General features: G+C 49.6%; 1 protein-coding gene across 1 annotated transcript in view; it reads left to right on the top strand.

Moving 5' to 3' along the window:
* Window positions 1-12,858, top strand: part of XYLT1 (xylosyltransferase 1) — a 313,276-nt gene extending 300,418 nt beyond the window's left edge. Inside the window, exons 11-12 of the mRNA XM_012530405.2 lie at window positions 310-643; window positions 6,349-12,858. Of these exons, the coding sequence (XP_012385859.2) occupies window positions 310-643; window positions 6,349-6,671 (657 nt within the window). The 3' untranslated portion in view covers window positions 6,672-12,858. The remainder of the gene's footprint in view (window positions 1-309; window positions 644-6,348) is intronic.
* Window positions 12,859-14,603: the final 1,745 nt, after the last annotated feature.

Genomic DNA, 14,603 nt, shown 5'->3' with positions numbered 1-14,603 from the left:
TAGTGGCACACATGGGCATGCATTCATTCATTCTTCATTCATTCATTCGTTCAACACGCGTTTATTTTCAAAGCACACTCAGAGAACCAGTCACAGGTGGCATCATGCTCTGAAATCCTCCCAACTGGTCCAGTTCCAGTTCCTCTGCTCACTAGCTGTGCGACCTTGGGCAGGTGCCTTAACCAGAGCCTCAGTTTCCTCATCTGTAAAGTGGGGAGTCAGAAGCCAACCGAGCGGAGTCCTGGGTCTTTCTGGGACCCAGCACCCCGGTTCAGGCCCCTGGTTTCAGGACTCGCTCTCCCGTTCCAGGTCGGCACTGACTGGGATGCCAAGGAGCGGCTGTTCCGCAACTTTGGGGGTCTCCTGGGACCCATGGATGAGCCGGTGGGCATGCAGAAGTGGGGGAAGGGGCCCAACGTGACGGTGACCGTCATCTGGGTGGATCCCGTCAACGTCATCGCAGCCACCTACGACATCCTGATCGAGTCCACTGCCGAGTTCACCCACTACAAGCCCCCTTTGAACTTGCCTCTGAGGCCTGGGGTCTGGACAGTGAAAATTCTCCACCACTGGGTGCCGGTTGCAGAGACCAAATTCCTCGTTGCACCTCTGACCTTCGCCAACAGGCAGCCCATCAAGCCAGGTGAGTACTCCCAGTGTTTCCGTGGGGAAAATAGCCCACTCCCCAGAGCATCAGCTGCTAATGCTCCTAGGTGGGGGCGTGTGGCTTGCCTTGGAGAGCAGTATTCCTGCTCTCAGTACTTATTTCCTGCTCATGTGCCATAAAGAACCATCTAGTTTTTTACCTGAAGTGGCATCTGTTTACTAGATACCTGCTGAAGCGCTGCCATTGGACTTCCAGAAGTCCTTATTCACATTGAAGACAAGATAGGAAATAAACCAGGCAGAGATTGAGTTTTAGCAAATCTTGACCACTGTTTAAAAAATAATAATTAAAATTAGGAAATTCTGTTCATCAAACTAGTGGATGATATGGATGACACATAAAACCAAGTGCTTATATTCAAATTATATAAAGAAATCTGATCAATCATAAGTCGCAAACTGCAAGGCACAGACCAAATTCAACCCCTTGTTTTTGAAAATAAAGTTTTATGGAAACAGTCATGCCCACGCATTTACATAGTGTCTGTGGCTACAACAGCAGACTTGAGTAGTTGCTAGAGAGACTGTAGCCCACAAAGCCAAAAATACTTACTATCTGACCATTTACAGAAAAAGCTTGTCGGCATCCAATAGTTCAAGAGGAAAAAAAGGAGAGCGAGAGCATGAATGGCCTGCACACATATGAAGAGGTGCTCAACCTCATTAAGAAAGAAATACAAATTTAAAGCAAACAAGAAGTTCCATTTCATACTCCCGTCTTGAGAAATGTTTGAAGGTTAGACAGTACCACATGTTGGTCAGGTTGGATGGGATGCTCAGCCACTGCCAGAGGGAGGGTAAATTGCTACAGCTAGTTTGGAAAATGGTTTAGCGTTTCCTAGTATAGTTGAACGTTCACACGGCAGTTCCACCCCTAGGTATATGTCCTGGAGACGTGCAGAAATATTCATAACAGAATCATAACAGCACAAAACCAGCAGCAACCCAGATGGCCAGCATTAGAACGGATGAACCATTTGTGGTCCGTTCATTCAGTTGCACACATGGATGAAGCACAGCTACATGTGTTGACTTGGACCAGTCTCTACAACATAATACTGAAGAAAAAAATAACAGAAGAAATCATATACCATGGTGCATTTATTTAAAGTTTGTTGGATTAAGCTTGTTGGATTAAGGATTTATGTGTTGGTAGAAAACTATAAGGAAATGAGGGAATTATTAACATGAAATTCAGGACAGTGGTTTCCACTGGGCATGGAGGGCAGAGAAAGGGATGCAATTCATCTTTCTCATCAAAATTCTAACATAACTGCCTTTTTAAAAATTTTGTTTTGTCCAAAGAGTATTTTTTTCCTATTTCCCCCTCTTTTTTCATCAAGGTGTATGTCTGCCTCCCCACTCAAAGGTTAACCACTGTCAAAAGTTTAGAGTGCATCCTTCTAGAGGTTTTCCAATGTCTAATACATAATGTAAACATACATCAGAAATCACAAAAACATTGTTGTTTTTCAAAAATGGAATATCTTCTTTGTACTGAAACTTGCTCGTTTCACTTTCCAAATCTACCAACTGCATAGTATTCCATTGGGTTAAGAAACCACAATCTATTTATCTGTTCCCTCATTGGTGGGTATATAAGCCTTGCTTGCTTCCTTATTGTTGTTGTTAGAAATAATGCTGCAAGGACTATTCTTGAACATAAAATTTTACATGCAGGTGCATCCCTAAGATAGAGTCCTAGAAATAGGATTTCCAGGTCTCTCACTCAGTATTTGAAGTTGTTCTTCTCCATGTTGCAGATCATAAGCCCAGAAGCTAGAAACTCATTGCAGCCACTGCTAGCTGAGAAGAATTCCGACTGGGTGTCATTTAGTCAGTGCTGCAAGAGGAGGGGGCCCAGATGCAGAGGACCCGAGAGTCCTCAGAAATGAGCTTCTGAAACAAGTTCTCAGATTCCTGTTAGGTTTTTGTTTTGAGCAAGCAGAATGATATAGAGCTCATTTTATCCCCCACCCCCAGAACTAGCCAGAGCTCACCCATTTGGAGCCTCAAGTGCCTCCTTGATTAGGCCTCCCTGAAAAGCCAAAGCCAGTTGTGGAGGAGAGGGATGGAAATGACAGCCTTCTCCTTGCTGCAGGTATACCTGTAGGGCAGACACAGGAGGTGTGAACCCACTGTCATCACCCCCGGGGCCATTCATTGGGCCCTGACTTTTCCCCTTTTTCTTCTGGAATTTTTGAGGAAGGGAGGGCTCTTCCCACCTATGCCCAGGATGAGCCAGGGGTCATTCTAACCTTACACCTTTTGAAGCAGCCCCCTCCCCTCATCAGTAATTGTATTTGTTAACGATGTTCCAGTGACAAGAAACACGAAGGTGGGAGCAATGCAATTTGTAAAATGATTCATCAAGAGTAATTTGCTATTGATGCGTCCCTGGTAATCTCAAGAAATCTGATGAGGTGGAATTGAGGAAAATTTAATTATAGAGGCGAGCACCGCGAGCTGATGCTGTAATAGCATTTCCCACATTAACCTCATTTTTCATAAGGGCTTTTTTTTTTTTTTTTGCATCAACTACAATATTTGGTTCTCAGTATTCCAATGTTTGTTAGCTGCTCCTTTCACTTTGAATTTCCTGCCTTTTGTCAGTTTGCAACTGCTTGATTGTTTGGGCATCTCCCCCCGTTCCCCAGCTTTCCACCTCTGCACAATAGAGGAATTGAGAGGTTGTGGTCGAGAAATTAGGAACCACACCAACGAGAGCAGATTCTGTTCTCCTGGCACATGGTCCTGGAGCTGCCCACTCTGTCAGCAACTATCAGGGAAATGTGAGCAACAGCCTGGTTAATGAACACGGTGGCTCCTGACTGCCTAAAAGAGAGAAGCTTTGCTGAACCATAGCAAGTCAGACAACGTGCTCAGTGCATCGCTGCCTCCTTCCTCTCACCTGTTCCCCTGCAAACCACAGAGCCCAGCCATTTTGTTCACCTCCTCTGCATTCCATTGGTGAGAGAGGGGTTCCCACCCTAGGGTTCTGGGGTTGACCAAACACAGAACACCCAACACAGAACAGATGAGATCAACAGCAGTTTACTTGTCATGTGCACTCACATCCCGGGGAGGAGGACACTGCACACAATGCAGGGCAACACGGGGGATGCTCATGGGAGCACAGTGACCCACCAGGAGCTGTGGGAGGCTTGGTAGTAACAAATGGGTGGGGTGACCCCTGGTTCCCACTGTTGAATGATTGGCCTGTTTGAATAATTCCTTGGGCTGGCAGGAAACCAAAGCCACTACTCAGGGATGGGCAGGCTCCTTGTTTGGTCCCCATGATAAGGAGGGTCATTGGGTGTGGGGCCTTATCTGCAGGAGCACGATGGGGAGGGGAACTTGCCATAGGCCACTCACAGCCCTCCTGCTTTCTCCCAGATGTCAAGGCCACACTTAATATTGAATTTTAATTTCCAGCCTTCTGCCACACCAACCCCTCAGCTTTCTGGGGGTATTGAGTGTGGAAGGAAAGACTTTCCTTTCATAAAAAGTCTGTTTTGAATATAGATAAGCTTTAGAAGGGCAGACAACTTCTCTTTTTTCCTCCCTCTTCTCCACTCAGGACCACATATGTTAGGAAAAAATAACCTGATAATTATTCAGGGGGGATTCACCCACTGCTCCTAGCTGCCATTGCTGCTGATAGTGAATGTCAAACAAACAGGAAATGTTGTCTTCTGATTGCTACATCATCTCATTAGGAGGTTTCTTCTAGTCCTGTCTATCTTGTCTATAGCAAAATCTGATTTGGTAGAACACAACTCACCAGAATCATTGGCCAGTACTTTTGTAAAATATATTTTTGTATTTAGCAGGAAAACAAACAATTAGTGGGAACTTCTTCAAAATACAAACTTCTGCCTTCTTTCCTTCAGCCCAAACTCTTACACTTTCTGCTCCCCCATCTTTTGCCCTGGTTATAGTAACATTTGTGTATTGCTTTCCCATTTAAAAAGCACATGAACTTCTGATATTCTGTTTATGCTTGTTGCTGGCTCTGATTAGCGCAAGGATGAGTATCTCCATTTTACAGGTGGAGAAATTGCGTCTTTGTAAGGCTGACTCCCAGATGCCAGAAAAACTGTTGCTTTAGCTTCCAGCAGGTGGATGAGCCTACATTGAGTGTCTAATGATAATGAGCACTGGCTGGGGGTTCAGCCAGTCCTGAATTTAAACCCAGGTCTTTATCTAACTATAGCTGCCTCAGTTTCTTCATCTGTAAAATGGGGATGGTGGAAACCAGCCCTATAGTTTAGTGCCTACGTGAGGGTTATGGACTAACAATAGCAGCAGTAGTAATCTTAGTGCAACTTTTCTGAGTGCTTCATATATGCTAGGCACCATTTTAAGTACTTTATTTGAATCCACATATTTTGTCCTCACAAACAGAGCTATGAGGAAGGTATTCACAGTGCACATTGCATTAATAAGGAAACTGAGGCACAGGGAGTTTCAGTTTAAGTCAGAAGCCACACACCTGGCCAGGGGGCATGGGGACTCAAACCCCCACGGCTGACTGCAGTGCCCATGCCCCGGTGAGAAGCACTAGTGTGATCTGCCACCCCACCCCACTTGGGTCCAAGTGTCAGGCTTTTCATTGTCACTCGGCCGTTACCAGCTCATGAACTGTGCCTTAGACAGACTGACAGGAAGCGTATCCCGAGTTCATGGCTGGCCCCAACAGCTGAGAGCAGGGTTCTTTGCCAGGCTGTGAGGGCCCCAGACCGGGATTGAAATCCTGGCTCTGGCATTCATAACCTGTGTGATAGACGGAAGGAAGATGCTTAATTAGGCTCTGTGTTTGCAGCTCCCTTTGCCTTCGGATTCTCTTCCCAGGGTCTTCGCACAGGTTCTTCACATTAAGCAGTGCTCAGTCAATGTCTCCTCCTCAAAAAAGTCTTCCCCGCCCATCCCATTAATATAAACACCCCGACATTCTCCAACCCAGGCTTTGGCAGACTTTTTTCTATAAAGAGCCACATGGTAAATGCTTTCCACTTTACGAGTCACACACAGTCTCTGTTGCTTGTGCTCAACTCCACTGTGGTAGCACAAAGGCAGCCACAGGCAATATGGACACATGGCAGAGCTGTGTTCAATAAAACTTTATTTACAAGAGCAGGCAGGGGGCCAGATTGGGCCCAAGGGCTGCAGTTTGCTAACCCTTTCTCTAGCCCAGCACCCTTACGGTTCCCTTCCCTTTGTTTATCAGTGCCTGAAATTGCCTCATGTCCTCGGTTTATTTCTTTATTTTATTGTCTCCCTCCACTATTTTGTCATCTCCCTGACTCTCTGGTTCACTCCACCGCATAAAATAGAGCCTGGTATTTAGTAGGCACTTAATGAACATTTATCAAATAAAGAAGTGAGAGTCAATGTTGAATAAAATATGTGTTCAGTGAACGCCTCGTGCAAAAGAGGTGCTTAAAAATATGTACGGAACAAATGAATGCCTGTCCTGAATTCTGACTTGTGAGAGTCGAGTTGAATGAATGAGCAAGCCCTGCTCTGGACACAGTGGTGTCAGATCTCTATTGCAGCAGTGACCCCGCAGGCTGGGTTTCTTCCCCTATACAATGGGGCAGCTGAAAGAACTTCCTGGGGTGGGGGTGCCTACCCGGTCCACGGCTCTGCTGATAATGCCTTGTTCCCTTCGGCTTGCAGAGGAAGCCTTGAAGCTGCACAGCGGGCCCAGCCGCAGCACGTACATGGAGCAGAGCTTCCAGAGCCTGAACCCCGTGCTCAGCCTGCCCATCAGCCCCGGGCAGGTGGAGCAGGCGCGGAGGCTCGCGGCGTCCACGGGCGTGGCGCTGGAGGGCTGGCTGGATGCGCTGGTGGGCGGCATGTGGACCACCATGGACATCTGCGCCACGGGCCCTACCGCCTGCCCGGTCATGCAGACCTGCAGCCAGACGGCCTGGAGCTCCTCGAGCCCGGACCCCAAGTCGGAGCTGGGGGCCGTCAAACCCGATGGCCGCCTCAGGTAGCACCGGGCGCACCTGGGCCGCGGCGGGATCTCAACGGAAAAGCAGCCACAGGGCCGGTAGGGCCTGGACCCTGCCTTCCCACGCCAGGGGCTGCCTTTTGCAACAGGGGCTCCCCTGGCCATAGAAGAACGGAGCAGGGAGGATTGGAGGCCACCACACAGGCTCTGCCGACCACTTGCGTTGGGCCAGCTGGCGTCTGGGGGTGGGGATGGCTCAGTCACAGCACGTGGTGGTCTCACCTCTTCTGCCTGATCCTCAAGTACAACAGGTTCCTTCCTCCCCCTCCGAAGACCCGAACCCCCACCCCCACCCTACCCCTCAGACAGGTGATTTTCCAAACTTTTATTTGAGCAGCAGAACATCTACTCGGCACAGCCTTTGGGGGAAATTCAAGGTGCAGATGAAATCTAAGCTGCGCTGGCTGAAGCTGGGGCAGGCGAGGTTCTTTCTCGAAGCCTAGCCCACTGGGCAGTCCGTCTGCCCAGGGCATCTCCTAAGGTACCTCTTCAGAACCCAAGGGCTCTGCAAAACCCAGTTTGAAAAGCACTGCCCAGACGGTGGGTTTGATCTCCACCCCTACCCTTTAGCTTCACCTCCCTGCTCCTTTTGTTGGAAAATCCTGGCGCCGGCCCTGAAACGGGCAGGCTCCTGAACGTCAGAGCTGCGTGCCCTTCCCAGGGAGGCAGCAGCCCTGGGAGGGCTCAGAGTCTCCCACCGGCCCTGCTCGAGTTGAGCCATCTCCTTGGTAGCTAGTTGAGCAGGAGAGCCTTCGGATTGGCCTGACTGGTCTACCCACAGGTGTGATGCCCACTGCCCATTCCAGAGGTCTGGAACTGCCCTCCTTCAGGGCTGCCCATGCAGCAGCAGGAGTATGATGATGGCCGTGGCCATGACCATCAAGTCCGCTAGCTATTTATGGGGGGAGACCAAGACTATGAGCTCTTAGGGTCCTTATAGCCATGGAACTCCAAAGAGAAGGTTTGGAGTAAAACTCCTGGGCTGGACAGTACAGCAGTACTGGTGGCCTGCCCTTCTTGATGAGGTCAGGCTCTCACATCTGGGAATTGCACACTCGGTGCTGCTGGGAGTGACCAAAATGCATGGACCAGACTTTTCACATCCAGGAAGAAAAAAAACCATTCTAGATTTGGTTCTTGTATTCATGCCCTTCCTTATCTGCGGTGCCAACAGGCCCATCCTACTTACAGCCTAGAAGTGGGAAGGTGGAGTATCCAGTTGCTTCAAAACTAAAAAAGAGTATTATTTAAATTGCATCCGAAGGGGGTGCTGGCCACAGGCCCCCTTGAGGGCCACACTTGCTAAGACCGGAGAGCCCTTCCCTGGAGGCCCTTCCTTGCTCTTTTCATCCCTTCCTTCCCCAAGGACAGAATTCCCGCAGAAAGTCAAGCCCCTGGCTGCAGTATGTCCTGACCATGGCCAGCCAGGCCTTGCGTCTCTCCAGCGTTGGGTTGGAAGGTACTGCAGCTTGCTTTGTTCCCTAGAGGAGACAGAGGGACACTTCAGATATTTATTATTTCTATGTTTTAGTCAATGACTAATTAGTAGGTGCTGTTTTTGCAGCTTGTCATTTGTGTCCTCTCACTAAAGCTGCCTTTGTTAACAAAAGGCCCCTCTTCTGCACCTCTCCAGCTCCCCCTTCCCCACCTCTCCAGCTCCCCCTTCCCCACCTCTCCAGCTTCACCCCCACATCTCCAGCTCCCCCTTCCCCACCTCTCCAGCTCCCCCTTCCCCACCTCTCCAGCTCCACCCCCACATCTCCAGCTCCTCCTTCCCCACCTCTCCAGCTCCACCCCCACCTCTCCAGCTCCCCCTCCCCACCTCTCCAGCTCCCCCTTCCCCATCTCCCCACTCCCAGTCTCTCTGTCTCTCTCTTGGTTTCTGTGTGTCCATCCCATATTCTCCTTGTCCTCTGAGGAAAGGCAGGGTGCCAGACACCCTGAAGAGAAAGCCTTGCCCAGCATCATCTGGCTAAAAGCAGGGGCGACTTGGGGAGCCTCGGAGCCCCGCTTTTCCCCCTCCAGGGGTGTTCGCCTCATCTGTCCCTCCAATTCAGGGGGTGTCAGGTCTGAGCCACCACCCTCCCCACCCCAAGACTGGTGAGTGGAGAGCATGCTGGCTGCAGAGGGCTTGCCCCCACGCCCCTAACTTCCCATGATCCAGAGAGGGAAAGGAAGGGGCTCCTTCCCAGCCCAGAAGGAAAACAGAGGTCTTAGAGGGAAGAGGGTGGTTGCACTTGGCGGGAAGAGCCCTGGGGCCAGCCATTGTCAGCCACTGGTCTGGGGGTGGTTTTGCAAACTCTGGGCCTGGAGTCGGCCGTGCCCTGGCTCGGCCCCAGGCCTCTGCATCCCTAAGCAGGCTGAGAAAGCCCCCGGGGCCCCCTGCCCTGTCCTCTCCTTGCCCGCCACCTAGTCTCGGTCTCCCTGGTGTTCCCTGCAGCGGCTTTGAAGCTCAGGCCCAGCTGTTGGGAGTGTGACCCCGAAGTGCAGACCCGGGCCTCGGCAGTGCCCGCTGCCGTTCCTCACGGTTTTCCGTGCTGGGACTGGGGGAGGAACGGCACACCTGGCTTTCTAAGGCCAGCCTTGACCTCCAGCTCCACTCCCCACTCACCCCCACCTGGTTCAGGCAGCTGAGCACCCACATGGGGTCTTCTTCTGTCTTCTCTGTTTGGGGACCAGAGACTAACTTTGCAGATGTGACATTTGCTTAAAAAAAAAAAAAAAAAGGAGAAATTGAAACAGATGAGTGGAGAAAAGATGGTGTTTTTGCAGGGGAAAGACTTTGACTCACTTTTTAAAAATCTGCCTGAGAATGACTTCTTTTTTGGAGGGCGACGGGTCAGGCACCCTTGCGCCTCGACTGCCTGGGGAGTTCAAGAGCCTGGGGCCGTGGTCTCTGGGAACCCCATTACAGTCTGCAGGGGACATGGCACCCAGGGGTCCGGTGGCTCTCCGGGTCCCTGGGGACTTCAGGAGGGCTTCGAGGTGGGACTTGGGTCTCGGTTTGCAGGGAGGAAGAAGCACCCTACAATTTCCCTTCCACCCCAGCTCAGACGGAAGGCGAGCTCAGGAGGCAGCCTTCCCAGACCCCACTTCCCATCGCCAGGATGAAGCAGGATGTCCCCAAGGAGAAAGGGAGCAATTCCCAGGCCCCCATCTTTTAAAAAGCGCACCAGTTCCTTTGTTTGGAAAAGACCTTTCTGAAAAGGTGGGCAGTTGTTCTGGACCCTGTTTCCCTTTGGTGACTTAGCTTTTAACATGGAAATGGCGTTAGAGAAGGTGATCAAGAGCACACTAGGAGAAGCAGGTCTGAGCTGTCCTGGGTAGTGCCTGCGTGGTGAGGGCCGTGCTGCCTTCCCGCTCTCTGGTTTGGGGAGGCCAACTAGGGATGGGCCAGGACCTTGATCTCTGCCCAGAAGGTAAGAGTAGAGGAAAGCAGTGGCTGCTGGGAAGGGAGGGAGGGTAAGGCAGGTGTGAGCACAGTCCCCTGTCACAAACCAGTTCAGGGAGGCCTCAGCTCCACGCTCCCCAAGCAGCATCCAAGGATCGCACACTAGAAACAGTTGTCGGCACTCTTAGCTTTACAGACAGCAAGGAGGGCTCGCCAGCTCAAAGCCATGCTCCGTGGTAGGCGTCACAAAGATCTGGGGCCCACTGGTATAGATGGGTGAGGCGGACGGGTGTGAGACGAGAGGGAGGGGTGGGGACTGCGCTGTACTGGTGAGCACACGACACATAGCTGCTACTCAACTCCAGCCCTTGTTGCGTGAGAGATAGTGTACACAATCTTCCGATGTCATAAGGGAAGCCACAAATGGAATTTTTATAGGAGAGCCCCTGGTTTTTAAATGTTGTCATTTGTTTTTAACAGAATGTGAGCCATGAAAAATTCTGCAGCTCGGCCTGTGAACTGCCAGCAACCTCTGCTTTCTGGAGAGGTGATTTAAAACGAAGTTAGGCATTGCTCCGGCGGGTGGGGGGAAAGCCGGCATTAGGGAAGGACAAAGACGATGGCTCATACTGAACTCTGGAGGGAGCGGGAACCTCTTAGTGGTTATTCCCTTCTCAGAGGCAAGCCCCCAGGGGGAAGTCTCCTGTTGGGAACGACTTATTCAGCTCTTCCGGCCCACCGGGGTGTGCTGAGAGAAAGAGGAAGGGGATTTGGAGACCTCGGCTGCTGTCCCGTCTACACACAGAGGTCCCCACCTGCCTCGGTCCGTGCCTTCTGGAATGCCAGCCACACCCAGGCAGAGGGGCAGGGCTAGGAGGAGGATGGCAGGTGTCACTCAGCCTGGCACTCTCCAAACCCAAAGGCTCGGTGACCATCTTGCCACATCAGTGGAAGCTTCTCTGGAAACCATGCCAGAGCCGTGTTTGCTCACAGGACGCTTTAGCCAGTCATGTCCTCTTGCTTCTGCCTCAGTTACCTTATTTTGCCCATGGTTCTACCACAGGCGCTACCTCATTGTGTCTGCTGAGAAGTTTACCTGGGGGGGAGGGCAGGGAGGGGGGGCATAACGGCATCCAAAATCTCATTGAGCTGAATGTACAATCTATGCAAAATTCTTTCTCTCCCTCTCCTGTCTTAGAAGTTTGTTGTTTTTTTTTCACCTTGCAAACAAGATACTGTATAGGACCTCGGAAGTCCGAGGAGGGCTTTCACACGCCACCTGCGTCCCCCCCCCCCCCACGTTGTCTTTGGTTCCATGCTGGCCAAACCCCAGGCAGGGAGAAGTGGCCCTCTCCTCCTCTCCTGGGTGGGAGCGCTCCCGCTGCCTCTGCCGACAGCAAGCAGGTTCCGCCTCTCATCGCCCCCTCCCTCGTGCCACCTTCTCCAGTCCTCCTCTTCCTCCGACTTCCCCACCCCCCCCCCCAAAAAAAAGCCTTAGGTTTCTCCTTTTTGAAACGTGGCCTTAAAATTATTTTTGGAAAGCTGACCATCCTCTCCTTTAGATGTCCACCGACATCACAGAGCAGAAGCCCTTGCAAGCATCCCCTAAGCCAGGGGCTGCCGGTCTGTGGCGTGCAGATGCGAGGCGATAGAAATCGCTGGCAAATGTCCGTAAGAAGAATGTGCTTCTAGTTTCCTATGTGCAACATGAAGGCTTGGGTGCTCACCCGCACCCCGGCCGACGCCTGCCGCGCCCACCTCGAGCAGATGGCAGCTGTGGGGGGCTGGCTTAACTACGGGTGGAAGGCGAGCAGTCGCATCCCCCACCCCCAACACCGACGCGGTGACTTTATGTACTTCGTTCAAGGGTAAATCAGGAGAGTTTCCCAATTTATCTCTTCGTCCTTCCTGGCTGGAAAGTGATAGCATTAAGTATCCCCCGTGGGTGGGGACTGTCCGCAGAGGGTTTGCCCCATCACTAGCCTCAGACTCCGTCCTTTCTCCTTCCATGGTATCAGCGCCGGTGGAGCCCGGAGGCTAGCCCAGGGTTTTCCTAGGAACTTCACTGGAATTGAGCGCCGACGTCTTTGTAACCCTTCTTGTCATTTTTTTTTCCCTTTTTAATATTATTCTGTTGTTGTCAGTATCGTTTATTGAGGTATTTGTTTTAGAGGCCTCGTTACAATAAATTATTACTGTCCCCCCTCATTTTTTTCAAAGACATGTGGTGATATAGTTTTTAAAAATAACTATTTTGTTATAGATCATAATATGCATAAAACTGTACAGAAATATTTTGTAATGTATTGATTTTAAAAAAGAGAATCTGTAAATAAAGTTTTAAAAAAAATGAGAGAATTCAAATGGCACACACTGAAAGATGTAGATATTTTGCTATTTATTTAAAGGAGTATTTTAAGAGATATCAAACTATCTGAAATTGACCAGTAATCAAAATTCCAGTCATCCGAATGCTTTTACTCACGGTAAAATGTGATTCTCGGAAATGATTGCACTACCCTCCCATCCTTGCATCTTTTCTGTCTTTTTGTTTAGCAGAAAAATGACAACAACAAAATTGTGCCTTAGCTGTATTTTTTTGTCTAGGGGAATTTGTTTCTGTCTGACAAAGCAAAATGTTTTGCAGAAAACAGTGGATGTATTAAATACTGTATCATACCAAAAACACTGCAGGTGTATATAGATGCTTTCTGTCATACTGTGTTTTCAGATGCAGAATTTTAAAATAAAAAAAAAAGAAAATACTGTCTTTATGGAACAGTGGCTGCATGACTTCTTTTCAGCAATATTGTGCATCTTAGCAAAATGGTCTATTCTCTTCTCTGCACTGGCGATCCCCTGATTAGGGTGACTATATAATTTCCCAAAATATCCCCAACTGTGGTGCTTTTGAGAGTGGAAGAGGGCCCCAACTGGATGGGATGTTGATCTCACAGGATCTCTTCTGGGCAAGCCCAGATGTATGAACAGTCTTCCAGAGAAGGCTGCTGTCATCTCTCAACTGGATTACTGCAACACCCTGCTGCAAATGATTCTCCTGGTTGAAGCAGATTTAAATCCTTGGTGAGTAGAGGAGAAAGAGAAAGAACCGCCATCTAAAGCTGCAGACTCTTTTCTCTACCCCACTGTGGCTCTTCAGGAAATCTGTATCCCTTTCTTCTTCGTTACATAGCTAGACTGCATTTCCCAGACTTCCTTGCTTTTAAATGTGGCCATGTGGCTAACTTCTGGCCAGTGCAGCGTGGGTAGGCTAAATGTATGGCTAGATGTACGGTACGCCTAGACTTGGCCCAGGAGGACCTCCCATGGCAGCCCCTCTCTCTTTCTCCCTTTGCCAGCTCAAATGTTTTGAATCATCCTGAGTTACTGCATACATTGGATTACTCTTCTACTTCTCTTGAACACCTCACATGGATCCCAACCTAAAGGCAGGACAGAGTCTCAGTCTTGGAAGAGTCTGCTCCCCTGAATGACCACTTGGAAGCCCACCTGGTCAAAGTCGCCCCTGTTTGGCCATGACATAAAAAGAAACTTACTGTGCTATGGCACTGAGAATGTATCTGTTACAGCAGTAGCCTTACCTTAGCTCATTCATCCAGAGATGGAAATTCAGGTGTTCCTTGGACAAAGTCCAAATTTCAGCCCCTTCATTCCACAGAGACCTATACTGATGAAGTGATTTGCCTGAAGCCACCCAGATATTAGCATGAAAGACTAAACCAGAACCAAATTCTCTATTCCCCAGTGCCACCTACACCACTCACGGAAAGGACCATTTCCTCCATCCTGGGGATGTCTCACTACCATGTTTATATGTGGCTTCTGAAGCCCATGACCAAGAATAGAAAATGCACAGTTGGCTAGGCTGTGGAGCTCCCTCTAGTTCACCCTTCGAAGTAAGGGTGGACTTGAGGCCCAGAGAAGATTCTAACAGCTGGAACAAAATAGACTTGAGACCCCTTGGTTACGCATGCAGAAGGGTAACTATCTGGGGAGCTAGGTCAGCTTCTGTCTCCTTGAATTTGGCTCCAAAGAGGTGAGTGACTGTATTTGAAAAGATGGATAGGTCCCAGATTCATTTGCTAAAACCTTTTCCCAGCCTGACCTTACATCTAATCCCCCAGTCTGTGCCCAAAGATAATTCCTCAGAAAATGGCTTTGATTTTAAGGGAAGGATACATTTCTGAAACTGCCCCAGGAGTCAAGACTGTGTGTCTGACGTGTTCATTGTGGGGTCCCCAGCATTTAGCATGGTGAACCTGATGTTCAGGGCACTCAACGAGTATGTTGCAAACAGGCACGTGAATGAGGCCGTATTTCTTTTCTGGTTAGCACTATGGCCTTGAAATCATTTGTCCAAGATGCTTTTGACATCTAACATTTGGTAATGTTCGTCAAATGCAGGTTATTATAAAGTAAAGAATACTTTTCCCCTCTAGTAATGAAGTTTCTTGGCTTACTTCATTGAAGAGTTTGTTAGAATTTCTCTCCTACGTATTTATT

Source organism: Dasypus novemcinctus, chromosome 23 (assembly GCF_030445035.2).
Source record: "Dasypus novemcinctus isolate mDasNov1 chromosome 23, mDasNov1.1.hap2, whole genome shotgun sequence".
NCBI lineage: Eukaryota > Metazoa > Chordata > Mammalia > Cingulata > Dasypodidae > Dasypus > Dasypus novemcinctus.
This window is presented reverse-complemented; position numbering and strand designations above follow the sequence as displayed.